Below are 26,926 nucleotides of genomic sequence, written 5' to 3' on the forward strand. Positions count from 1 at the left end.
GGGGAGGGGCCCAATACTTTGCATTTACACCAGGTTCCCTGGTGATGCTAATGCTGATCATCTGAGGACCACGCTTGGAGAACCACTGTCCTAGGATGACTTCAGAGAAGAGAAGGAGGAGCTAAATGGAAAGTACATTCAAGAAGAAGAAATTTGATCAGTTCATCTTGGGAAAGCCTGAAAAAGATGCACTGGTCCACTCCTTCCGTACTATATCCAGTCAGTAATGAAGTTGTTTAGAATCTACCACTTCCATCTCTGTGTTGATCTGATTCTGCCTTCTGACCCTGCCTGAGATTATGCCACCATTCCTCATGACCAGTATTTTTGCAGTAATTTCCGAAAGAGTATTCCTGTCTGTTCACACCAAACTGCCCTGCCAGCTGTTGCTAGAAACATCTTTCTAAAGCACAGATGTGAACATGTTACTGCTGTGATCAAAAATCATCAGTGACTCCCCAGATATCGCAGGTTAATCTTTACACTTCCAATTTCAATATGCCTTGAGTCCACTGCAGCCGTGGTCCCGACCAGTCCCAGCCTTCATCCCTTCAGTGCCTTCTACAGTCTGTCCTGGTTCCAGGGTCCTCCTGTAGAATACGATGTACGTGCCTGGCCATGTGCTGTCACTGTCTTACCTTTATTATCCAGCAAATGCCTCCTTATTCTTCAAAACCCAGCTCCAGGGCCAATTCCTACTGAAATCTTCCCAGTCTGGTGGGTCTGTGAGCGATTTCTATGCTTATACATCTTATGCAGTTTTTGTATTGGTACAGTCTTAATTGTTAAGTTTTGTGTCTTCATAAATAAACCGGAAGCTCACTGAGGGCAGGGAATGCACTGTTTTCAATTTTATAACTCCTGCACTTAGTGCCCACACAAAACAAATATTAACCAAACAGATAAATAAATGAGTGGCAAGAGGATTAAATGGAGAGATGGGAGAAAGAAAAATTGAGTAGACTATTTGTGTTATTATGTACTGGGTATGTATATATGGAGTAGTGAGATGGAAGACTCTCACCTGAACTCGGTTCAAGGCAATCGTGGACACCAGGTTAAATGTTTATTTCAATTTATACATGCTGGGAATGCATGAAGATTTTAAAATATCATTCTAATGCTCAAAGCCTACTTCAAAAACTGATTTGGAGAAAATATATATGAAGAAGTAGAAAAGAGAAAGCCTCAAGGTGAAGGACCAATTGAAGTCTGATGGCAATGTTTCAGGTTTGGATTAATTAGAGCCTGCGCTAGGGAAGTGTTAGTGGGAATAGAAGGGGAGAATCAGATGTACAAAGTATAAGGATTAATCATTAAGGCTGGGTGACTGAGTGGATAAGAGAGGGCAAAGGAGAACGCCAGAGGAACTGGCAGAATGATGATATACTAATAGAGTAAAATTCAAAGTCAGGGGCAAAGGGAGAGCAAGAGATCATTAGTTTTGTTGGAGGCATTATTAGTGGGCATCCAGAAAGTTACTGTTAAAACTCAAATGCGTTACCTTAACCCTCTGATTTCAGTTTGGTTCTTCAACTCTCCAATACAGAGCAGAGCCTATCGAAAGAGGGCCACAGAGAAGGGGAGTTTTGAAATAAAGCAGGACGTCAGACCGATGATGACTCCTCGCTATTCTGGTGTCAGCTCTAGTTAGAGATGTGTGGCAGTGATGTGCAGCAGACCACGCTAGCAAGGAAGGACCACGGGAAAGAGGGAGGGAGGCCTCGAAAGGGAAGGTCAGCAGGGGACCAAAAACAAACTTTATTTTTACTTTCCAACTTTACTGGAAACTGCCAGTCAGGGAACTGCCTCAGGCAAATTCAGAAAAATGAACAACAAATATATTAAACCAATCACTGTTTTGCCTCAGAACATTCTGAGATGCCCAAGCATGGAGAAAAGTCAAAGAAGCAATCTATAACAACCCTTTGAGGGTTTTTTCTGCACTTTAATCTTAGAAAGGTAAGTATATGATTGAAAGAGACAGAAAAAAGCCTCAAAAATCTACCACTTATTTGTCTCGCTTTATTAGCTAATAGCAAAATAATTCTTCCTAGATGGATTATTTTTAGTGCTGCCAGTTTGGAAATATAGGCACATGCCTCAATAATTATTAAGTCTTATGGAAAAGGTTCTCTGAAATAAACCTTTGTCATTATATGGTTTCGAAATTCATTGTTCATTGTATCATCCAGCTGCATAACAAGTGGATACATTAGAAAGTGGGTCATTTATAACTGCCAACACCACCTCCTTTTATTTCCTGTTTGCTAGACCCGGTCCACTGTATCCAGCCTTTAATTTCTTTAGCATTCTACTGTTGCACAGTAGCCTCCACTAAAGAATACCCATTAGCCCTATTTTCTCCATAAAAATGACCAAAATGGAATAAAAGTGGCATCTTGGATCCAATGAAGAGAAAAGAATTACAATACATTTACAGTTCTGTTGATTGTGTTAAAGGTCTCTCTCAGTTCGTGGGATTCATCTTTTTGAAAGCAGATCTGCTCTTCTGCATGCCAAACATCTTGCTGGTATTGTTTGGTTCATGTCCCTCTTTCCTTAATACACGGCATTCTTGTGCAATATGAGTACAGGGGTGCCTAATAATTTTAACTACTTTGCGAGCTGCTCCAGTCTTTCCAAACTGTAAGATACATATAATATAGTTAAATGCCCTTGTAATGAGATTATACAGTGGAACCCTTCCTACTGTTCTTTTACACATAAAATAATTAGGGTCATTCCTACTTTAGGTAAAGACATTTTGCTAAGAAAAAATTGATTTTTATGTAACAGGATCTCTTTGTAGTTTGCTCTAACCAAGATTAGTACTTGTTATAGCAAGTAGCTATTAACTTCAATCCTTCTATAAAAAGATACATTTAAGTAATTACCATTACTACCTTCTTGAGAAAATTGTGTATAATTTAGTCATTTACATTGTATGCACAGAATAATTGGGTACCTGATGAAAATTGTTAACTTGCCTCTCTGCCTCTTGCAGATCCTACCGAGCAGGTGACAATACAAGTGCTGCCACCAAAAAATGCCATCAAAGAAGGGGACAACATCACTCTTAAGTGCTTAGGAAATGGTAACCCTCCTCCTGAGGAGTTTTTGTTTTACTTACCAGTAAGTGCTTCAGGATTATTACTTCAGCTAGACTACTCTCACTCTGTCCTGTTGTCTGGCAGCTGACTTGACATTAAGAATTGTAGGTACTTGGGCAGCTTAAGTGAGAAAGGATGTTATTCTTGGAACCAAGGGGCACGTATGGAATGTCCTTTGAAGGTTTTTTTGGCACCTGCCAGTGCTCTTTCCCTTTTTCTCCGTGTTAAGTGAAATCAGGGACAAAGAGGAAAAGAGCTGATCACAGGAAACCATAATGGTAGAAACTTGAGGTCTCATTATCCCAATGAACTATAAGACTGCTCTTCGGAAGCAGGCAAGTATAAAATGAAGAATGAGGACAGCAAATGGTCTGATGTGGATTCTAAATATACCCACAGTGCCTTCGTGAACACATCCCTGAACCTCTGATCTAGGGACATTTCTGTTGTAGATTATGTTCAGCTTGATAGAATAAAGCGAGGGGCTATATCTTACCATCATATGTGGTCTGAAAGAGCCGGTTTCTTAACTTTTATCAATGTCATAGCTGAAAGAAATGATGTCTAGAGGATAATTTGGAAAATTCCTCTAGGATCTGTTCTAGATGTCACAGTGCTGTGGAGCCAGACAAGGAGAGAGCTCTGTCTGAGGGTACTTGCTTGCTCCCCACAGCCTCCCGGGTGTGTGGTTGACATTTCCCTCCACTGAGAGAAGCCATGTACATCTCTATACTGCATTGACCACAGGGATCTGTTCACAGATGTTCCCCCCACTCCCGCACTGCTCAGTGATGTTTAAGAATATTATCCACTGCATCGCTCAGAAGAGTACTCTAAGTGATTCTTTTATACTTAAATGTTGACAGAAAACTTTGTTTCTCTTAATAAATTGACATATTGTTTTTGTCTAATATGCAAATGAAAATTTGAAAATCATTTTATTTCCACTTGGTTATCAGGGATGACAGAGCCAAATATGTGTCTTAGTTTTAGCAACAATTACCTTTTTTGTTAATATATACTCCTGTTTAATCTATATACTTTTTATTCTTAGTTATTAATTCTTTTCTTTTTTCTCTTTTTTTTTTCCTCTCTTTCTTTCTCCCTCCCTCCCGTCCTTCCTCCCTTCCTTCCTTCCTCCCCTCCTTCCTTCTTTTTTTTTATTTGGATATATGGTATGTTTTCTTTTCAGGTGCCTCAATTCTTTTTGTCAAATTAAGCAAGGGATAAATATAAAAAAAATGAAATATTACACATTTTTTTAAAATCTGCTTCAACACTCAAACACAAGCCATACTGTCAATAAAATAGATGTCATCAATACAATGTAAATTAGTGTCTCAATTTCCTTAGAACCAAAATGTCAATTATTTTTTCCAGGAATCAGTTAATATAATCTCTACTCTCATTTGTCCAATCGAAGAAACACATTCCCTTTTTTTTTCTTATCTGAGAAAATGCCATTTTCATCAAGAACTACATCTGTTCTTATTGTAGCTACCAAGTGTAATCATCTGACATTTTGCCTCTATCAAAAGGGACAGCCCGAAGGAATAAGAAGTTCAAACACTTACACATTGACAGATGTGCGGCGCAATGCAACAGGAGACTACAAATGCTCCCTGATAGACAAAAAAAGCATGATTGCTTCAACAGCCATCACAGTTCACTGTAAGTCACTTGATTCTTCATTGCCAACTTCACTTTAAAGGCCTCTCGTGGTCTAACTTGAGCTATCATTTCAAATAAATTGCAGCTAGTGTTTTTCTTAAATAATATGATTTCAATAGACTTACTAAAAAGCATTAGAGCAAACCCAACTTTAGTCCAGATTTGCACTGCAATATTGAAATCTTGCATGAATCTAATAACTGCAACTTCTGGCAGCAATAAACCTCCATCTTCTTTCTGAATGTCTTCAGTGTGCGGTATCAACAAAATATTCGCATGCAGCTTAAAGAAATAACTCATATTTTAAGAAAATATTTAGCTATTCTTGAAGGTTACCAGGTTTGCATTTAGCCCAGAAATTGTAGATTAAGTATCTTTTTTACTTTTAATTACAGAAGACTATTAACACCGAAACCTGATAACAAAAAGTTACTGTAGACTCAGCTTTTGGAGGAGGAGGTAGATACCATTAAAAGTCACGTGTTGGCTTCTGTATAGGATAGAAAATTTCTGGAAACAGAATCTCTTCAGAATCACCCTGAACATCCCTTTCAACCCACTTTTATTCTCCAGATACTCCAAAAGTTATATTTACTCCCATGGACAGAAAAAAATATACATAGAAAACAGATACTTTACTTAAGTTCTTTATTTGGTAGTTGCTGGCAGTTTCCTGGATGTACCTGATGCATTGTGGAAATGGGGAACTAATTTGAACTGCTCCCTGGTGACACTAGAATACGCAGAGTGCTTTGAGCAAATGTCAGTCTTGCTTGGAGCTATAGGACAGATTTCTAATAAGTCCTTTGCACCCAACCACACCTCTAGACATGATCCATTACAATAAGGTTTCTCTAGACATGATCCACTACAATTCCATTGAATATGGGGGTTGGTTTGTTTTAAAATTGAAAGAGATGTTAGAAACTATTCTGAGGAAATGGTTCTAATTCTGCCCATAGTGCTTGGAAAGCATGCAGGATAGGAGCTAAAACTTTGAAGGAGATGTGAGGAGGTGCACTGGGGAGTAGAGCAACCAGATGGTGCTTTTGAGTGTCTGATGTTGGGAGGATGCCCTGGGGAGCCCTGTGGTGACAGTGGGCTGTTAAGAAATATTCACAGCCAGGCTGTTTCTCTGTTTGCTCCATATTCCTGTTGAACAGATCTGAGTGTGTCTGCCATCAGGGGCTAGTTAGAGAGAAAGCAGTGACCTCTCAGGGTAACAACTGTGCTCCTTTTCCTCTGAGGACTAGTCATCAGTCATGGGACCATTTATCTGGTCTGTTCCATGGGGAAAAAAGTGAAGTGAGGGAATAATATAACCAGCAGATAGAATTGCGTGTGGAATAACTTTCTGATATCATTGTTCATAAGATCTTTGAGCCAATAATCCAGTGCTTAGAGGTAGTATGATAAGCTTATGGTTAAGAGATGCTAGCTGTTCAGGGCCCTAAAGGAAGAGGGCTCTCATTTGTGGCACCTGTGTATCAGGCAGGGTGGGAGATAGCAGAAGAGTAAGATAAAGAACTTCGCTGATGCTTCGTAGTACCTCAATGAACTGTTGTGATAAAAAAAAAATTAAACAAAAGCATGTTTAATTGAATTTCAGTGCATTTAACTGGATTTAAATACATCCTGGTAACACTGGGCTCTGAGGCCTATGTCACTCTTTAAAACCTGGAATAAGTATTGCAAGTAAAACAAGATCTTACTCTAAATTACATGAAATGAAAACATAAAAATCCACTTTTGCCGATTTATCCTTGATCGTGTGTTTGTTTTCTAAAAACAAGATTAGTTTCCTTTCCACAGATGACTAAAGGGAGTGGGTAGAGGAAAACCAACGGGTACTTGCACATGTTAGCAGAGCAGTCCTCTCACCACGTGTTCAGCCCGCAGACTCAGAGCTGCTGACCGGGGTCTGCCAGTCCTCTGCCAGTTTACCCTCATGTAGATTCTTTCTCACTGGCAAGTTAACTCTCCAGCCAATAAAAGCTTTCACTGGCCTTAAACAGAATTTTCACCTAAATATAATTCAATCAAATCTTTTGAGGAAACTCCACTTTTCTATGAGATGATGCATATTTTAATATTAATGAGAAGCCCACTTCTTCCCTTCATCCATCCAACAATAGTTTTTGAGGGCCTACAATGTGGCAGGCACTGTGGAGACACAGTGACAACTCAAGTCATAGTCCCTACCCTCATGATGCTGACAGCCTAGCAGAGAGAAAGAACATTAAAAATAATGTTGCAGACAATCAGCAAACTGCCATTGTAACGTAAAACCAAGGGGAAGCACAGGGTGCGGCGACAGCAAATCCCCACTGCCATAAGATGAAGTCCCATCTCTTAGTAAGGCTAGTGCCACCCTGTATAGTCTGGCCTTAATTACTTGTATCGGTTTATCTTCCTTGTGCTCTAACCATTCACACCAGACTGCTCACCTTTGTGAAATCTGCCACGCGCTCTCATCTCTTTGCCTTTGCTTACGTGGAGAAGTTTTCCTGACATCTCTTATCCAAGCCCTTCTTAACCCTTAGGAGCCACAGACAAATGGTGCCTCCCTTACAGAGCCTTCATTGCTGCCCTGAAACCCAGTCTGCACTCCCATAAGCCCTTGTTCATACCTCTTGTCTGTAGCCCTTCCTCTAGTTTTTCAGCAGATATTTACTGAGCTCCTGATCTATAGCACATTCGCTGCGAGGCGCTGATTTCATGCTGCTGCGTAGTATCGTCACATAGTTGAGTGCGTATTACCGCTACCTCGGATTATAAATTGTAGGCTCGTTATTCATCTCCTGTCAGTGCTTGGGACATAGTAGTTGTACAATAGGTGTTTGTTCTATTAAACTGGACTCTCCTCATATAGATCATACTATGACAGTAAGATTTTTATAGAAATTACTTTCCATCTGAAAGATTATACCTCCTTAGATGTGTTTATATTCTGTTTTTTTTAAGTGATTATCTGCTGACAGTGTACTTAACAATAAATCTGATTTAAAATTTCAACTGCATGAGAAATCAGATAGCATTTTTGAAAAATATCTAGCTGCTATAGTCAGTTCTCTCTGAAGAAACACAGAGACTACTTCATGGTTTTCCAGTTTATCACCTGCTGTCTAAATAGATTTGATTTTCCTGTAGTATGCCTTATCAACTCTTTTTATAATATTTACCTAGTCATCATCTTTCTTTATTTTCTTCCAGAAGTGATTTAAGAATTTTTTTCTTAAAGTAATAGACCCCAGGTGAATATTTACATGCAGTCAAAACATCAATCATGTTAACTGCAAATAAATGTATAATCAATTAGACTGACCATTCACTTGTCCAAAGTGGTCTCAAAGCTGGCTTGAAAACCTAGACTGATTATGCTACAGTTGAGTTATTTCAGTCACATAAATCACTTCTGAATTTCAAGTGCAGTTGGAAGGATTTTTTTTTTCTTTCATCTTTATTTTTCCTCCAAAATATTTTGCCTGTCTTACTTTCTGGAGTTTGCATTTCAAGCAGATCTTCTGCTTCACAGATTTGGATTTGTCCTTAAACCCAAGTGGGGAAGTGACCAAGCAGATCGGCGATGCCCTGCCCGTGTCATGCACAATATCTGCTAGTAGGAATGCGACTGTGGTATGGATGAAGGTGAGTAACAGTCCTTGATAATACTCCACTGTTTGGACTGATTCCTTTTTAGCTTCTTTTGCATCATATACTATATCCAATCATGTATATTCATGTGTAGTATGTTTATACACCCATACTCATACTCCAAGTATATTAATACAAATCATATCACACCAAAATCTTAGAGGTATTCAGTATCGGTATGGCATTCATAATTGATGCTCTGAAACTTCATTTGGGGCATTAATTTAATTATGTGTAGCTACTAAGTAATATTGTCTTGTATGGATACACACATATATAGTTATATACTTTAGGGGTTAACAATTTTCAATGTGTTTTGACCTACAGTGTTGTAAACACAATGTTAGTGTGTTTACATGGGACAATTTATTATTCAAAAGAAGCTGAGGAAGAGAAATCAGAAAGCTCGTAAGTGACAGAGTGGAAACTTGAGCTCGGGCCTCACCGAGCAGAAATATGCTGTGCTCTAGTCACATAACTTTCTGCCTTTTTACTGAAACTGATCTTAAGTGTCTGAATGTGGGTTCCACTGAAATAGTAGCTCCTTGAAGGTAGGGATCTCTTTTCACCCCTGGGCCATAGCAGAACACCCGGAACATAGTAGGCGCTTAGTCTGTATTTCCTGGGTGAGTGCGTATAGTCTTGTAATCATCTGAAATGTAGGACGTTACCTGGGAACTCATCGCTGTCTTTTTAGAGTGAGAAAGTATGGCTTGGTAATGGGTGATCTGAGACAAGATTATCACCAAAGCGCCTGGCTGTAACTATGTTTCCCTTCGCTCAGACTCTTGGCGAGCATATCTAAACACCCAGTCCATTTATTACGGGAACACGGCGTGTAACAGAAACACTTAACCAGTGATGTCTTGACAAAACATATACAAACTGCCTGAAATGGGGGTTGACAAGAATTATCTTTGTAAACGATTGTGGAGAAATTCATTGCTAGAGTTTCTTCTTGATGAAAGTATAAATGATCTTGTATTGCTTTTTGATCTCTTTTAACGCTGGGTCCTCTGTTACTTGTTAATTTACTCTTAAGCCTCAGTTTCTTACTTCATGTTCTTTTAACCACAGCCTCATCACAACTTCTTATTCAGTCATAATTAAAGTGTCACTCCATGGAGTGCATATTTAACCTGATATATTTGTAGTAGTTAGTGGTCAGAAGGCTAGACAAATTCTAGGCATAAGAACACTCAGAGTGTGTTTATTATAAAACTAGAGAAACAGTTTACTTGGCTAAACCAATTTGCACATCAGCTGAAGTCACTGTTGTTAATTGAATATCTAATGTCAGTAGTGCTGATCAGTATTGCCCAGCCTTTGGTTAGTTGATGGAAATGGAGAAGAAATCATAGTGGACAAAGACCACATAATCTCAGAATTGTGTTTAGTTATCTTCTTAGGAGCATTTCAATTCCTGGTAAAACAGCATTATTTTTTGTTTATCAAATGATTTTCATAATTAAATGTTGCATTTCATTTTTTCATAGAAATTAGGATAATAACCTGTTGTTAAAGGTTTCTTTAAAAAGCATTTTTGTCCTAATTGCCATGGCTCTGTAATGGAGCCCCTGTCTTGATAACTGTCTCATATAAAGTGACTTTCAGGTATTTATACCCATCATTGATTATGTAGCACAAATCTCCAATGTCTGTCAATCCAAGTTCATCTACATTTACTACAAGGAGTAGGTGCTGTCAACAGAGAACTCTCCTTAATGTAAACACGTTATATTGTTTTACAAATAAAGAAATAAAAATCTCAGAAGTTTACAAATTTGTTCCAAATTATAAATTCATTAAATGGAAGAGTCAGAAATAAAACTCTGTTATGTCTAACTCTCAAAGTACAAAGTAAAAAAGAAATTATTTTTGAAAGCATCTGAAGTTAAGTAAAAGAAGCTTTCATTTTCATTAGACCCAAAAGAATAATTTCAGACTTCATTATTATATAATAAATACAGTGAGAGTTATAATTGTGCCATGTGAAGTAATTAACTTTTTGTTTAATCAGGATAACATCAAGCTTCGATCCAGCCCATCATTTTCTAGTCTCCATTATCAGGATGCTGGAAACTATGTCTGTGAAACTGCTCTGCAAGAGGTTGAAGGACTAAAGAAAAGAGAGTCATTGACTCTGATTGTAGAAGGTAATAAAATACGTGAGCACCAATTCAAATTTTTCTTTGGGAATTTAATATCTGCTTTCATGATCTGGGTTCCACATCTTCTTTTAATTGTAATGACATTGTAGGAAAACCTCAAATCAAAATGACAAAGAAAACTGATCCCAGTGGACTGTCTAAAACAATAATCTGCCACGTGGAAGGTTTTCCGAAACCAGCTATACAATGGACAATTACTGGCAGCGGAAGCGTCATAAACCAAGCAAGTATTTGTCTTTTTGTTATGTGCTGTGCTTAGTCCAACGTGGGGTTTTATTTATGTACCTAAACTGTAGGGTAGCTTGTTATCAACATGAGATCTACAGTACATTCTCAGAAGAAGCTTTTATTAACTTCTTAATTTTCCCAAAGGAAGACCATGGCTCAAAGAGAGACTTAAAATACTAGGGCCATGGCAAATGGAAGAATCCTTATGTTGTGGTCAATGTCTGTTTTTTAAAGAATATAAATAAGGTGTTGTTCCATGGTCATTAATTCCTGAAACTGGAGTGATGAAAACATTATGGTATACACTTTTCTGCCTCATGAACTTCCACATCTGAGCATAAGTGTCCTCACTTATACTTTGCTCACTTACACACATTAAGGGATATTTAATCTTGAAACTGGGCTCTGGGGTGTGGGGAAGATAACAGTCACTGTGAACATATGGTCTGATTGGTGTGTGCCAGGGCCCAGGCCAGAGTAAGGCTAGCTAAATATGCAGTGTCTAGGATGGTTCCTGCTGAACAAAGTATACGTGAACCAAACAGTAATATTTGTACCTTTGTCACAACATTTTAGTGGTAGTAAAGGGCGAAGAACTTATGAACACTACCAGTAATTTTCTTTTTGATAAAAGAAAAAAAAAAGAAAAAAGATGAGAATCTGGCCTATTACTAACTGTTCAGAGCTATAATCCCATTAAATTGCTGGTCAATAAAAAAGTTGTGGTATATATATACAATGGAATACTACTCAGCAATTTAAAAAAATAAAATAATACCATTTGCAGCAACATGGATGGAACTAGAGATCATCATTCTAAGAGAAGTAAGCCAGAAAGAGAAAGAAAAATGCCATATGATATCACTCATATGTAGAACCGAAAAAAAGAAAGAAAGACACTAATGAACTCATCTACAAAACAGAAACAGAAACGCAGACATAGTAAACAATCTTATGGTTACTGGGGGTAAAGGGATGGGAAGGGAAAAATTTGGGAGTTTGAGATTTGCAAATATTAGCCTAGTGGCTATATAAAACTAGATTTAAAATAACAAATTTCTTCTCTATAGCACAGGAAACTATATTCAATATCTTGTAATAACCTTTAATGAAAAAGAGTATGAAAATGAATATATGTATGTATATGCATGACTGGGACATCGTGCAGTACACCAGAGATTGACATATTGTAACTGACTATACTTCAATAAGAAGAAAAAGGAAGAAAATTGCCAATCAGCTCAGGGTACTGACATACTTATTAATTCCATTTTCCCTACAACAGTCTTCATGACCTTATTCTCAGTGGAGCCACTTAAAAACTCTTCAGGAACACCTAGAGGTGCCATTTGGTTATTTGAATCTTCTGTGCTGCCTTCTTCCCAGCTTTGGACCCAGCTGATATCTGAGAAGGCATGCCTAAACCAGAGCTGCAATTTCAAGTTAAAATGCCCACTCTTTCTCTGTCCAGGGAAGCTGGGCCACTGGTCCAGCTTCCACAGTGTAGCTTTGCAGAGCAAGGTGAATTCTGGTTCTTTCACCTATGGGCGGGGAGACGTATTTGCATAACTCCAGGGATGGAAGGTCCCCAAAGGAGTGGACACACCTGAAGCAAATGCCTCCTGATTTGGTCATGCGTGATGGGGACACACAAGCCACAGAACATGCATGAGCAGGGCGAGAAGGCCCCTTCACACCAAGGAAATGCAGTTTTCTTGAGTTAGAATAAAGACCTGAACCACCTGAATTGCTAACAATGTACAGATCTATTTTTTAGCATCAAACATGACTGTTTCTCTTCTCCTCTATTCTTTTTGCTATCTAGTTCAAATAAGTAATAATTACAGCAAAAGAGAACCTTTTGGTATTGGTATGAAAACGGAGAAAATAGAAAAATAAATAATCAATCAATGAAAAGATTCAAAGATTTAAAAGGCCATCCTAGAAATGAGCAAATATATTTTGTAGGGATAAAAGTAACAAAAACAAAAACTTGTGAGAAAGTCATATGAAAAATACTAGTGGGAAGTGGAAAAATGGCAGGTGAACTTACTCTGAGGATAAAAATAATAATGCCATTCTTCATTGTCAAGGAGAAGGATTGATTCTGGCCCACTAGGTGATATGTTATTTTTCTTGTCCTAGGTTTATGCTGATCCATCTAAAATCTTTTATTTGTTCCCTCCTCAATCACATGGTGAATCTATTATTTCACAACTACTGATACTTCTGCCCCGCCCCTGCCCTGGGTATCCCTAAGCGGGATGCTCTCTCCTGTCCTCAAGGCCTGTACAATGCAGTTGAGGAGAAAGCAGAGGACAATACAGGATGTGGTGCGTGTAATATGACTGAGAAAGGAATACAAGTGCGTGCTTGCGTTAGTGGAGGTGGGCTGAGGAGTCAAGTCCTGGCGGAGAGATTACAGTGAATTGTCTCTTGGGTTTGCAGGAATTAAATGGCAGTGATTGTCCTCATTAATACTTCACAAAAGCCGAATGAATTTACCAGTCACTCAGAAAGAACCCATCCTCTGTATTTAACTCAAGAAAATTACGGAAACAATAGTCCAATTTTTCCCATGGAAAAATCAGGCCTGCCTGAGCTCTTAGATATCACGGTTTAAGATAAAGGAATTCACCCCTGCAGTGAAGAACAATGACACAGTTGACAAGTAGAATCAAATTCATAAGTTTATTAGGAGAAAACTGGTGACAAATTAGTCACTAATTAATTATTTTGAGACAGGTACTACCATGCCAAAATATTAACTAACCTGAGCATCTATTTGAAAAAGAGTTTAATTAATTTAATTATTAGAAAATTAACAATAGAAGCATAAACAGAAATCCAATTATGGCTTCATTACTCTTTTTCCTCCCTGCTGTAGTTATAAACCTCAGCTGACCTTACCTATAACCTCACGTGTACCCTTGAATGCCAGCTCGCACGACAGAATGCCGCATCTACCCTATTTCACTCACTATTACTCTTTCCCATGTTTTCAGTCCATTTCCATTTCTAAATCTATTTTCCTTTTCTGTTTTCAGACAGAGGAATCTCCTTATATCAATGGCAGGTATTATAGTAAAATTATCATTTCCCCTGAGGAGAATGTTACATTAACTTGCACAGCAGAAAACCAGCTGGAGAGAACAGTAAACTCCTTGAATGTCTCTGCTAGTGAGTATTTCATTTCTGGCATTAAAAAAAAAAGTAAGAAAATTTGAAGTTATTCTTCATTAGTTTAAAATCTTCAGTTCCATCTTCCTGTACTGCATTATGGTAAGTTTTATTTATTTATTTTGCATTTGGTATCATCATCATAAGGTTCTCTTTTTTTTTTCCTGGTGTCCATTGTGCAATCCTTGTCTTGACAGTTAAATCATTTCATGTGTTATGAGTCAGAGATTTTATCTTGTACAGGAATATCTCCCAAGATCAACAGAGGATGAGACCTGAGTTCTTATTTAATCCAAGTTTTATGTTCAGAGTATAGATAATTCAAAGATTATATTAAAACATTTATGTAACAGTTTTAAGTTTGAAAAAATTTTTAATTCCCTTTAACCTACTATTTTGCATTTCAACTCTTTGTGGTATTTATCCATTCTTATTTTGTATAGGAATGCCACATGCATAAAGTCATTCAGCAAATTGATAGCAAAACTGATATTAGAATTTATTAATTCTGGTTTCAAAAGTTGATGCTTTTGAATATTATGTTTGAATCATAGATTAAAAAATGAAACAAATGAGATTAACTCAGAGAAAGTAATAAAAAAATTTGTCGGTGCTGAAATCAAAGTATGGATACCAATAGGAGTTTCTTCTGAAAACAGTTTCATTTAATTTGAAATTATCTCTCATCTTCAATTCTGTAATACTTCCTATTGCCATGCCAGCCATAAATCAGGGCTAGCCTAGACTGACGCTCAGTGCCGGACAGGATGCTAACTGACCCTTCAAACTTTTATTCTTCAGTTAGTGGAAATCCTGTATGTGACACAGGATAGAGATATACTGGCTAGGAATTAGTGGGAGCTAGGAGAAAATGATTGTCTAAAGATAATAGTCCTTAACACAATATGACTAGAATATAAAAACATGTTGGATTGACAGGAGGAAAAAAACCAAACAAATTTAACTCTAAAATAGGAGCATTGACTTCTCTGAATTCAATTCAGCAAGTATTGATTTGTCCTACCAAGAAAGAGAACTTATCCTTTCTTCCTGAACACAGTCTCTCTTTATATTCTAGCTTGTTGAATAGTGGTTCTCTAGACCATGCGATGGCATGATCAGCATTTAATACTGTCACTTTCAAATTCAACGAGCACCTCCTGAAAGTCTAACATAGTATGTATGAGGAGGGGTTAGGAATTGGCATTTAACAAACATCACTGGTAAAGTTCTCATGCAAGCCTATGTGCATAGAAGAATATTTGTTTAGTTTAACATTGTATCCTCATCCATCAGAGTGGCAATTCTTAAAATGGCCAAGAACATAGAACTATCAGAGTCATTTGGGGGGCTTATACAAGCATCATATATGTTGTCTGCGACATCCCCAGTTTTAACCTCCACCCCAACCACTTTGACAGTGTCTCTAGTGGTAAGTCCCTGACACTAGAGGATGAAGATAAATTCTCCACTGAGGCAGGAAGATTGGAGAAAAGTTGAGAAATACTACATTGTAGATTTCATATGTTGCAACTTGCTTCTCTCAAAAAAGTCCTATTGGGAGGTCGGTAGATAGTGGGAAAATTAATATGGATTTCAGATTAACACTATAGCTTGTCAGTTGTGAAATTTTCTATGGTAGGTTAATACATCTGCAGTTTTAACTACTCTCCTTTCTTTAAAATAAGATTAATTTCTTTGTAGGGAAGTTCACGCTCTATTAAATGTAAGTTTTTTTCTACACTTAGCCATAGAATAGATATTTTATCTTTGAGTATTATTACATCATACTATAATGGTAAAGGTGACTTTCATATATCAACAAATTTTGTTTTTAATTTCATATTAACATTTTTCATTTCAGTAAGTATTCCAGAACACGATGAGGCAGACGAGATAAGTGGTAGGTACTACACTGCCGGCTTCTTCCTTGACTATCAGCTCAAGATTTATGAAGTGTCATTGTATAAGTAATTTTCTTAGCTGCCGCAATTTTGACTCAAATTAAAATAGCAACTGAGACAAGATAGTAACAGTGCTAAAACGTTAATCCTTTAAAAGCACAAGTTTGCATGTTACTCTCAGTAGTGAGCCTTAGTCATTTTTAATAAGAAATAGTAATTAAGATTGACTTCTTTTCAGAAATCCTTGGCGTTGTCTGTAATTGCACGGGCTTTTCTTCTTTGTTGTAGATGAGAACAAAGAAAAGGTGAATGACCAGGCGAAGCTGATCGTGGGAATCGTCGTCGGTCTCCTCCTCGCCGCCCTCGTTGCCGGTGTTGTCTACTGGCTGTACATTAAGAAATCAAAGTAAGTGGTAGAAAAAAGACCTTCACTGTTCACTGACTTTCACTGGGAGAAGGTACAGTGTGTTCCTGGTGCTCATTTCAGCTGGGCATGTAATTCCTGTAACAGGAGAGACACGCCCCCCGAATCAGGGTCACCACATTTTGCCTTCAGTTCAGCGGGACTACGTTGCCAATACTGGGGACGTGGCTTGGAGTGATTTCACACGTATCCTCTTATTTTTCTCAGTCAATAATCTGAATTCAATTGTTTGATTTTTTTTTTTCAATGCTTAGGTAGATTTTTTTAAAAGTCCATAGTGCCTAAAAGTCAACCATTTGGCTTAGCATGGTGAAAATAAGTTACAGTGGCTCTTCCGTCCTGCAGAGATGGCCTGGTGTCTCTGCGGTGACAGGTCTGGCCAGCAGGGACACTGCTGCTGAGTTAGAGCCTCCTTGTTGTCACTGCTTCTCTGTTCTATTTAGGTCACTTGGTTCCGTAGAAGAATCCAGTTCAGAGAAAAATTCATCATTATTTTGCCTTGAATTTCTTAAAAATGATTAGACAAAATACCAGGATTACTTTAAAAATGATTTAGATAGTGTTTAAAGATTATCAGAGTCTTAAAATAATACAGATTAGTATCAACCTTACAATCATCTAACAGTGGTTTGTAATGAAAATACAATTAATGAATATTCTTAACATACACGTATGCCTGGTACTCCTGATTGCCTCAGCTCTGACCCTAGGTTCAGATGCAATTGGACAGAGATGGGGTTTTAGCATTGCATTTTTTTTAAGTTCCACTGGTGATTCTGCAGTGTACCCCTGGCTTCAAACATGGGTTTCAAACTTCCATATCTTACAAATGAGGAAATTGATTTTGCAAGAGAATGTGTATAGCTAGTGGCAACTTTGGGCTTTATATTTTCTTGATGTCTGAACCCCTTTCAGCAACTCAGGTATGTTAACTTAAAAGCAAAAGAAAAAGCAGACACAATCAGGTTCACAATCTCACCCTGTAAAGTTAGAAATTTCAATGAAGTAATATTCAAATGGAGCTGCCATCGAGGGAGGCAGTAGCTCCGAATTTTTGAAGTCACGTGATGTGACCCTGTGTTGGGTTCTGTTTTGTTCTCACAGTTCATCTCTGAAGTAGATGCTTGTACTGTACATATTTTACCTTGGAGAAAAGCTACGGCAGACGATGGTTAAATGACTTGCTTAAAGTTACACAGTGGCATGGGGCAGTACTGCATTTGATTTAAGGCAGTGCTGTTTTAGAGTCTTTGTGCCTCATCACTAGTTCTTATTTTCTCTCACTATGCCTTACTTTTTCTCTTTTTCGGCCACGTAAGGCAGAAGCATGTTCCTGCTATGTGCTGTAGTTGAGGTACCTGTCCACTCTCACACTGAGGCACGTTCACGTCTGATCTTGGCACTTCAGTCCTTGATCTTGAGCAGTTCCCACTATCACTTGACAACAATTGTGTTCTTTTTCTCAGTGAATATTTTACCAACAAACACTTCATTTTGGCCTGTGTCCACGGTTTCTGTGGAAAGTCGAGAAGACTGCCTGCACAATAGAAAAGAAAGTCGAGAAGACTGCCTGCTACAATAGAAAAGAAAGGAAATGCAGACCATTGTCCCGAGACAGCATCTATCTTAGAGAAATTCTCCTTCTATCTGTATGTTTCCTAATTATCAAAATCTTACCCTTCCTTTATAATCCACAGTAAGGTGCTCACAAATCTAACAGCTTGGGCTCTAGGGTATTTCCATTTTCATTATTTAGGGTTTCTGATGCACTCCAAAGTAATTTCATTTCTCAAAAGAATGAAAATGACATTTCTCTGCATTCTGGAATTTAGCCGAAAATTAACAGCAGTTCTCTACGTTATGATCAAATGAATGTTACAGTCTTGGAGCTCCCCAACAATGCCCTTAATCATTCTGTTCTGATTGCCAGTATCTCATCATACCCCATTTGTCCTTCTGTGAATAGAAAAGCAAGTCTGTGTGTATGTGTTTGGTTACTTCATTGGTTTTTACCACATGATGACCCAAAATTAAAATCATGGGTAAATAAATGCTGGACACTTCACTTCATAGTGTCTTCAGGTTAAGGGTTAAGATTTCATGCATTACCTTTAAAGTACCTCATTAAATTAAGTGCATATTTTACCATCTGACTTGAACATTTGTCTAAATAACTGTTATTTAATTGAAAAGGGCACCAACTTTGCTAGAGTTAATGTTATTGGTAATCAAAGGAATAAATTGCAAATCTCATCCAAAGCATCAGTGTTTTTATTAAGAACTTGGGGAACTCTTCAGATTTGCTAAGAGCTTTACATTCCTGACTAGTTATTCCTTCTAGTGCCCTCTGAGATAAGCCAGCATTTTTGCTGTATGAGTTATTGTTAATCCCTATGTCCAGAGTGAGTGCAGATTCATGATGAGAGCTTTCAGGTTAAGAATTATAAGGCCATTTTAAGGTCCACTAATACTCTTTCTTTTCTTCTAGATAGTAACTTTAACTTTACAAATCAATATGAGGGTTTCCTTTCTATCTTTAGCTAATTTATCACCCTGTTACATGAATATGAGAGATTTTTAATAAAGGTACAGTCCAGACTTTTCCCCAAGATACCTAAAGAAGTATATCCCTGTGTTTACTATCCTGAAAAATAATACCATCAACGATCTTCATGAGTCACCCATTATTGCAAACTACTTTCAGCAACAATTAAATTAGGAGTCAAACATTGTATTTAAATGCTTCAGTGATACAGCTAGCAAAGCAGTGAAGTTTAAGCAACATTTAGGGGGAAGTTCTTTTGCATTGGCAATTTAAAAACTCTGTAGAGAGATGAGAGAAACAACCTTTTGTGCCTAAGCAGAATGTAAGAGTATGTTTGTTGACATACCCAGTGGCTTCAACTACCATGCACTCCCCATTCCATTCATATGAGCTACATATTTTGTATCTATTTTAAATATGAAGAACCACAGCAAGAAATGCTTAGCAGTTGTGCTTGACCTTGTGATCTGGGATATTCATTGCAGACTAAGGACTCATGATTCCTCTGCTGCTGTGATTTGTATAACTTCTCACTGGAAGTTTTTTTTTAATTTGAGACTTTTTTGATAATGAGAATGCATGACTCTGATCATTTCCCCTGTATGTAGGGTATTAACTGACAGTTCCTGGGAAAAGGCATTAATTGACTAAACCCAATTCATGTCTAGTTGTTTAATAGATGAGAGACATTAAAGAACTAGAGATAATTCAATGACTTTTTTAAATTATTTATTCCATTTCTTTCCATCCCATTCTCTGAACATTGTTTTTATATCTGCAGGAAGTTAAACATTACTGTTTGAGTTCTAAATCCTCTCCTGCATGTCTCATAGTACAAGAACAAATGAAAAATTAAAAGAGCCAAAGATAAAGGAAAAATGTAAGGCAGCATGATGTAGCCTCAGACATATTCAGAAGTGTATTAAAACCATAATTTTAAGGTTGGTTGCATTTAAGAGACCCCTGACCAACACACTTCTTATCACTAAACCCGGAGTAAGCATTAACCAGACATTTGTAATCTAAAAATACATATTGTGTGTGAATTGTGGAAATTTACTAAGAAATTTCTCTTTTGCAACTGTGGAACTCATGACTATTTTTGTGAAGTTATTGTGTAATATATAGACAATATGGAAGCTGAAAAATCACACATATCCTTTGTCAGTTCTGCTTTTTATAATGCTATACTCTAACACCACTGTCTTAGCAAAAAACAGTCCTAAGTTGGCAAAGGGGACTTGCCTATGACCCCCAAACTTCAAGAAACACTGTAATATTAAGCCTTTCTCAAACCTTTCTCATTAGTATCTATTAGTATATATATATATGGAAGAGGATCTTGCAAAAAAAAGTTGATTTTAACCGAATTCCATTTCCAATCAATATTCACTTTAAAATCAAGTGTACATTGCCATGAAAGAAGATGGACTCCTCGCTGAATAAATTGAAAAGATAGTGCTGAAGGGCATTAATAGCACATCTTTGGTGACTTTCCTTGTTTATTACTACATACGCATCTTTTCCTCATTTTGTTCTTCTACTGAAATCCTGAAAATGTAATGAGGTAAATTTAATTAACCATATTTCATGTATCTAAGTCTCAGTGAGAATAACCTGCCCAAAGTAACAAATGGAGTATCTTATTCCATATCCCGTATGTATTTTTTCTTGCCTCACCAGGACTTCTTTGGAATTAAAATTTCATCTCTGACTTTGATTGCCTGCTGGCATTTAATATAGTGCTAGGGATGGAAGGGTGTATGTTAAAGTGCAGGGCTGATGTGGCCTCTCCCCTTCTATTAGACGTCCGGCTAATCCAAGTTCTGGCTTCCTTTTCTTTCCCTACCCATAGCCAGGCAGGCAGCCAGAAGAAGGAGGAAAAGAAAATGCCCCATTATTCTCTCCAACCATAAATAACAGAGTAGACTAGAGGGGAAACAAGATAATGTGGAAATGCTGGAGTCCCCCACCCCCGTTCAGTCAATCACAAGGTCATTGGCCACTCAAAGGGCAGAGCCACCCATGGCCCTCCCCTCTCCTGCTACACGTGAACTGACACATCCCCAGAAAAAAGACTGAGCATCAAAACATTATGTTTTCAATTGTTATCTCTTCTAGCTGTCTGTACATATGCATTTCACTTTTTTCTTTTATTTCAAGTGTTTGTTTGAGTTATTGTTTCAAAGGTGAAGGGAAGTTCTGTCCCTCCAGCACCTGCCGTCGCCCAGGCTGTGTTACCACTCACCTTACGGGACACTTTGAACCGCGATGCTGAGCACAGGCAGGTGGCATCCTGCTTTCGTGCGTGTTCAGTACTGTTACATTTATTTTGATCCTCTAATCCTTTGCATAATGGTGGTTCTCACATTTACTATTGGCCGAGATGAAAGGCCATTTTCTATTTTTTACTGAGGACATAAGAAGGACTCCCTATTTTAGTGGGCAGTTTCTTTGGAGAGTCTTAGAAACACTAAAGGTATCAAACTGAAACTTGTGATAAGTCCGGCTGTTTACTCTTCTTTGTTTCCTGCTTCAGACTCAGAAATTGGTGACAACTGTCCTTCTGAGATGCAGGGAGTAGAGCCCGCCTCTCCTCCTCCAGCTCTTTATTACGCTTGGCTCGGGGGGGAAACTTACTCTGCTGAGAGCTACGACCCAGGAAGAAAGAAAAATAACTATTCTCATGGGTATGACCGCAATTACCTGCACAGGTATCAACGGCCAGCTTGCTGAAAGTGGCAATTCCACACGGCCAGGGTCCCAGTCTTGAATACCCATAGTCCTGATGCCCTTCTGGGCTGCATCCCAGGCAGGCTATAAACGAGAAATCACGGAAGATTCCCTCTCCAGTAGGAAGTGTTAATAATTCCTCATGTTGCCTCTGAGTTTTCAAATTTGCCATACGTATGCCTGTGTTTGGAGAACCTCAAATCTTATGAACTCTTTCATGTGTGAATTATTTTATGTGGGTGTTATTTTTGTTTTCCAAATTGGCAATTCCATTATAATATTTTATGCATCTTTTCCAATGACACCACATTCCAAGATTGTGATATATTGTTTATGCCTGCCACTCCTACGCCCCCTTCACTTTTCCCACCTACCTCATTCCCCCATTAAATTATCTGTTAGCTGAGATATAATTGACATATAACATTGTGTAAGTTTAAGGTGTACATGTTGATTTGGTCCATTAATATACTGAAATGTGATTTCTGCTGTAGCATTAGTAACACCTCCATCACATCTCCTAGCAACTTCGAAGTGTTAAAATAAAGGAACACTTAGGAGACACCGCTGGATTAGTGCCCCACCTCCTTTCAAGGAGATCTTGAAATAAGTTTATAGCATTGGGGAAAATCTCATAACCAAAGTTTAAAAATCTTCTAAAAAGTTATTTAAAATCAGTTTGAACCCTTTATAGGCACCGAACTTATCGAAAAAACACAAACGAGGAGTTAAGAACTAGGACTGACTCCCCTCGTCCACTCAGTCGCCGTGTGGCTCGGGCAGCAGTCCATGCGTCACTCTCAGGTTCAGGAGTCCCTGTTACCTGCCGGGGCCTTTCACGCTCACGGCACGTTTATCCTCACTCCAGCCCTGTGAGTACTCCCTGTTGTCCCCTATTTGCAGGTGAGCAAGCATCTTAAGAGGAGGGATTTGTCCAAGGTCTTGCAGCGCAGACTTGACAAATGAGGATGAGAACCCAGACTCACTGACCCCAAGGTCAAGACTCTCCTGTCTGCCTCACAGATTAGACTAGAGGGCTGCCTCTAGAGCTTCTTCCAGCGTCACTTTACTGTGATTCTATTATTTAAAGTTTACCTCATTTTAAAGGCATGAAAAAGCTGACTGATGAAGAGCATTTTTAAGACCTATAACTAATGATTTGTATTTCAACCCAAGCACTCATTCTTTATAAATGTCTTAACCTTGTCCCTCAAGTCAATCAACTGAAAAAATATTGACTGAAAATATAGCTAAAGAGAATGATTAAAATAAATTTTTGTTCTCTTCCAGTAGTAGATGGATTTTTAACCAGTGTATTCTTTCAAATCTCTGAAATTTCCCAAAATTAAAAAGAGACATCCATAAAGTTATATACATATTTACTGTATCAATTTCAAAACTGAGCCCAAAAGTAATCAGAATAATTTTTAAAGGCTTTTCCTTGCTAAGGAGAGCAGACTCTAAGTAACAAAAATGCAGAAATTATTAAAAGTTCATGTAAATCTTATACACATATACTCAGTGAATACCCCCTCCCTCAGCAACAACACTATGTTTATTTTTATTTAGTACATTTCACAGCAGTTAACATTTAGCTCAGTTGTATAACTGTTTAACTTAATGCATGGATGCTGGAGCCAGACTGCTGCAGTTTGAATCCTGGCTTTGCTGTTTACTAGCTGTGTGACCTCAAGCAAGTTTATTAGTCTCGAGGTAGAATAGAGATATCCTAAGGTTAAAACAATTTAATATCTATCCAGGGCTTAGAGCAGTGCCTGCCACATTAAGGCATTATCGATGTGTTAGCCGTTACTATTTTGGAGAGTGGCATTAAGAAAAGAAGGAAGAGTTTTTTCGTTTGTAAATTTTAAAATAAGAAAAATAATCAGTTTGAAATTACTCAACTCTTCTTCTACAAGCATATTCTATAAATATGTTTCATGTTGCCCTTAACAAACACTTTTTTGTAATGGCAGACTGTGAGCAGTGATTTTTTTTTTTTAGCCTGATTTTACCTGTATAGATGTGGTAACAGATCCTGTGATTTGCCCTCGATACCACAACTACCTTGCAGATAATTCTAGTCACTCCCTTCGTTCCAATCCCTCCTTCTTTTATTTGATTCAATTTAATGAAATCACAGAAACTACTTTTCATCCCTATACAGGTACAAAATCCACCTAGAAAGTAAATAGAATTGGAAATGGAAATGGTATCCAGTTTCTCATTGTAACTTTTGCCTGGTTCTTTCAATCCCTGGCCACGAAGATCATGCTTTAGCTTTTCTCTATATAATGTTTTTGTTTTTGTTTTTAATTTTTTGACTGATTTATTATGTTTCAGAATAACATTGGACAACTTTGTAACACAGAAATGACAAAAGATTACTTAAACCAAATACATTTTCTATACTTAGAGATAGTATATAAGCCATAAAACAACAGTGATTTTTAAAAATTATAATCATATTACAATATATACATGTATCAAAGTGATACATTGTATACCTTAAATTTACAAAATGTATGTCAAACATTCAATAAAATGTATGTAAGATACAAACTTTTCAAGTGTATTAAGAGAAGAGCATTATTATAATGTTTTTATATTAAGTTAAAACTTGCTTTTGTGAAATTTGCAGTTAAATCTTTTTGATAGATGTATACACATTTGTAACCATTACTCCAATCACAATATAGAGCAACCCATCACCCCTGAAACTTCCCTATAATGATTTAATTGTTTAGAATTGCTAAGTAGTGTTCCATTGTTAGAATATATCACATTACTAACAGCTTTGGAAAAGCTGGCAACTTCTCATGAACAAATATCTCCCCTATGACCTAGAAATTCCATTTCTAGGTATTTTCCCAAGAGAACAAAAACAGGCCCACAAAAACGCTTGTATAAGAATGTTGATTTTAGCTATGTTATTCGCAATAGCCCAAACTGGAAACCAGCCAAGTGTCCAAAGACAAGAGAATGGATTAAAATAATGTGATGTATTCATTTAACTTATTGACATTTTTGCAAAATGAATAAGCTATCCATAGAATTCCCTTCTCCTTTTTTGCCTGTGGGTTCTGTGATAACACTTCTTCATTTTCTGATATTATTAATTTGTGTTTTGTTCCTTTATTGTGTATTGTGTTCAGTCTTTTTAGGGAGTTATCAATTTTCTTGATAATTTCAAATAACTAACTCTTAGCTTTGTTTCTATTTCTAGTGCTTATTTTCAATTTTAACTATTTCTGTTCTTATCATTACTATTTTATTACTTCTAGTTATTTAGAGTTTAGGTGGTTGTTTCTCGAATTTCATGAAGTAAATTAAAAATTTACATCACTGATGTTAGCCTTTCTTCTTTTATAACACAAGCATTTCAACTTTGAAGTTCACTCTCAGCAGTGGGTTAACTGCATTCCACAAATTTCAGTATGTTGTATTTTCATATTTATTCAGTCAGAAATATTTTTATATTCCCATTGTGGTTTCTTCTTTGGAATCATGTAACTAGAACTTTATTTCTTTCCAAACATTTCTCATTTAATTCTGTTTTGTTAAGACAACCTACTCTGTAGGCTTTTGGTCTTTTAAAATACGTTGAGAGTCATTGTTTTGTCCTAGTGTGCAGGCACATTATTTCCTGGTGCATGCTACATAGGCACTTGAAAAAAAATTATCTGGTGGTTGGTGGGTACAGTGTTCTACAGCTGTATATTAGTTAAGGTAGAAGATAGTTTGTTTACAACTTTTCTTACACAATTCTTACATATTTTTTTCAAATTATATGAAATCATTTCACATATAATGTGAGAAAGTTATAAGCATACACTTCCAGGACTCAAGATAGCCCAGTACTGGGTATTTCACCATGATCGTGCATACTGAATTTTAGTCCATTCATCAGCTACTGAGAAAGGTCTGTTAAATTCTCTATGATTGTATGCTTGGCTATTTCTCCCTCTAATTCTGTCAGTTTTTGCTTTATGCTTTCGTTGGGAACATACACTTATAATTGTTACGACTTCCTTATGTACTGAATCTATTAGAATTATGACATGTCTCTCCTTATGGTTGTAATAGTCCTTGTGTTGAATTTTACGTTGCCTGATATTAATATAGCCATACTGCTTTCACATGCTGTTTTCATACATATTTTTTTCTAGCCTTTTATTTTCAATTATCTCTTTATATTTAAAGTGCATCTCAGGTACAGTGAGGCTGATCAAACTCTGACTGCCAGGCTGATGCTTAATTTTGTAAATCAAGTTTTGTGGTAGCGCAGCCATGCCTATTTCTTTACATGTTACTTGTGCTGTTTTATGCTGCAGTGCCAGAAGAGTTGGAACAAAACAATGTGGCCTGCAAGCCTAAAATATTTACTAGCTGGACCTTTCAGGGGAAAATGTTAACCCCTGGTATAGAGCATATAGTTGAGTCTTGATTGCTAATTACAGGCTGACAATCTCTACCTTTCAATTGGAGGATTTAGCTAAGTTACATGTGACTTAATTATGATATAGTTACATCCAAGACCACCAGCTCTCCTATTTGTTTTCCTCTTGTCCTCTGTTCCTCTTTTCCTGCTTTCTTTTAGGCTACTCAAATAAGTTCTAGTACTACATTTTAATTTCTCTACTGGCCTTTTAACTGTGCATCTTTGTATTCTTTTATTGTGCTTGCTTTAGGGGTTACCATAGGAACTTTTAATTTATAACAATCTACTCATGTAATAATCTAAAGCTCCTGAAACTTTATAACTTTATGTATCCTCTTCCATATATTTGTAGTGTGAAGGCTATAATATACAGTGTTGTGATGGATTTGACAACAAGAGCAAAAAGGCTGTAGGAAGTTAAATGAAAGTGTAATTTTTCAAGGGTCTCATACATAATGCTGTATATATCGTATTAAATGGTTGTTTGTCTTTGTAAAAAAATTTAATAGTATTTTATATTTTAGTATATATATATACATATATATATACACACACACATACACACATACACACATACAATCTGTATTCATCCTTTCTTGTATATCTGAGTTCCCATCTAGTGTTATTTCCTTTCAACCAAAGAACTTTAATACTTCTTTTAGCACAGGTCTCCGAGTGATAATTCCTCCCAGTTTTCTTTTATTCAATTCAATATGTCTTTGTTTTTGCCTTTGGTTAAAAGGTATTTTTACTAGATATAAAATTCTGATTCGAGAGAATTTTTTTCCCAGCATTTGAAAGGTGTTTAATTGACTTTGTTATACATTTCTTCCTGATGAGACGTCAGCTGTTTTTCATGTTG

General features: G+C 37.1%; 1 protein-coding gene across 2 annotated transcripts in view; it reads left to right on the forward strand.

Moving 5' to 3' along the window:
- Positions 1-26,926, forward strand: part of ALCAM (activated leukocyte cell adhesion molecule) — a 188,670-nt gene that overhangs the window by 152,505 nt on the left and 9,239 nt on the right. The window contains exons 7-14 of one of the 2 annotated variants that reach the window (XM_014564246.2): positions 3,008-3,135; positions 4,652-4,784; positions 8,320-8,432; positions 10,459-10,594; positions 10,699-10,832; positions 13,885-14,017; positions 15,882-15,920; positions 16,210-16,327. In XM_014564246.2, the coding sequence (XP_014419732.1) occupies positions 3,008-3,135; positions 4,652-4,784; positions 8,320-8,432; positions 10,459-10,594; positions 10,699-10,832; positions 13,885-14,017; positions 15,882-15,920; positions 16,210-16,327 (934 nt within the window). The remainder of the gene's footprint in view (positions 1-3,007; positions 3,136-4,651; positions 4,785-8,319; positions 8,433-10,458; positions 10,595-10,698; positions 10,833-13,884; positions 14,018-15,881; positions 15,921-16,209; positions 16,328-26,926) is intronic. The other variant, XM_014564247.2, reaches the window with a different exon arrangement.

This window comes from Camelus ferus, chromosome 1 (assembly GCF_009834535.1).
Source record: "Camelus ferus isolate YT-003-E chromosome 1, BCGSAC_Cfer_1.0, whole genome shotgun sequence".
In the NCBI taxonomy this organism is placed as follows: domain Eukaryota; kingdom Metazoa; phylum Chordata; class Mammalia; order Artiodactyla; family Camelidae; genus Camelus; species Camelus ferus.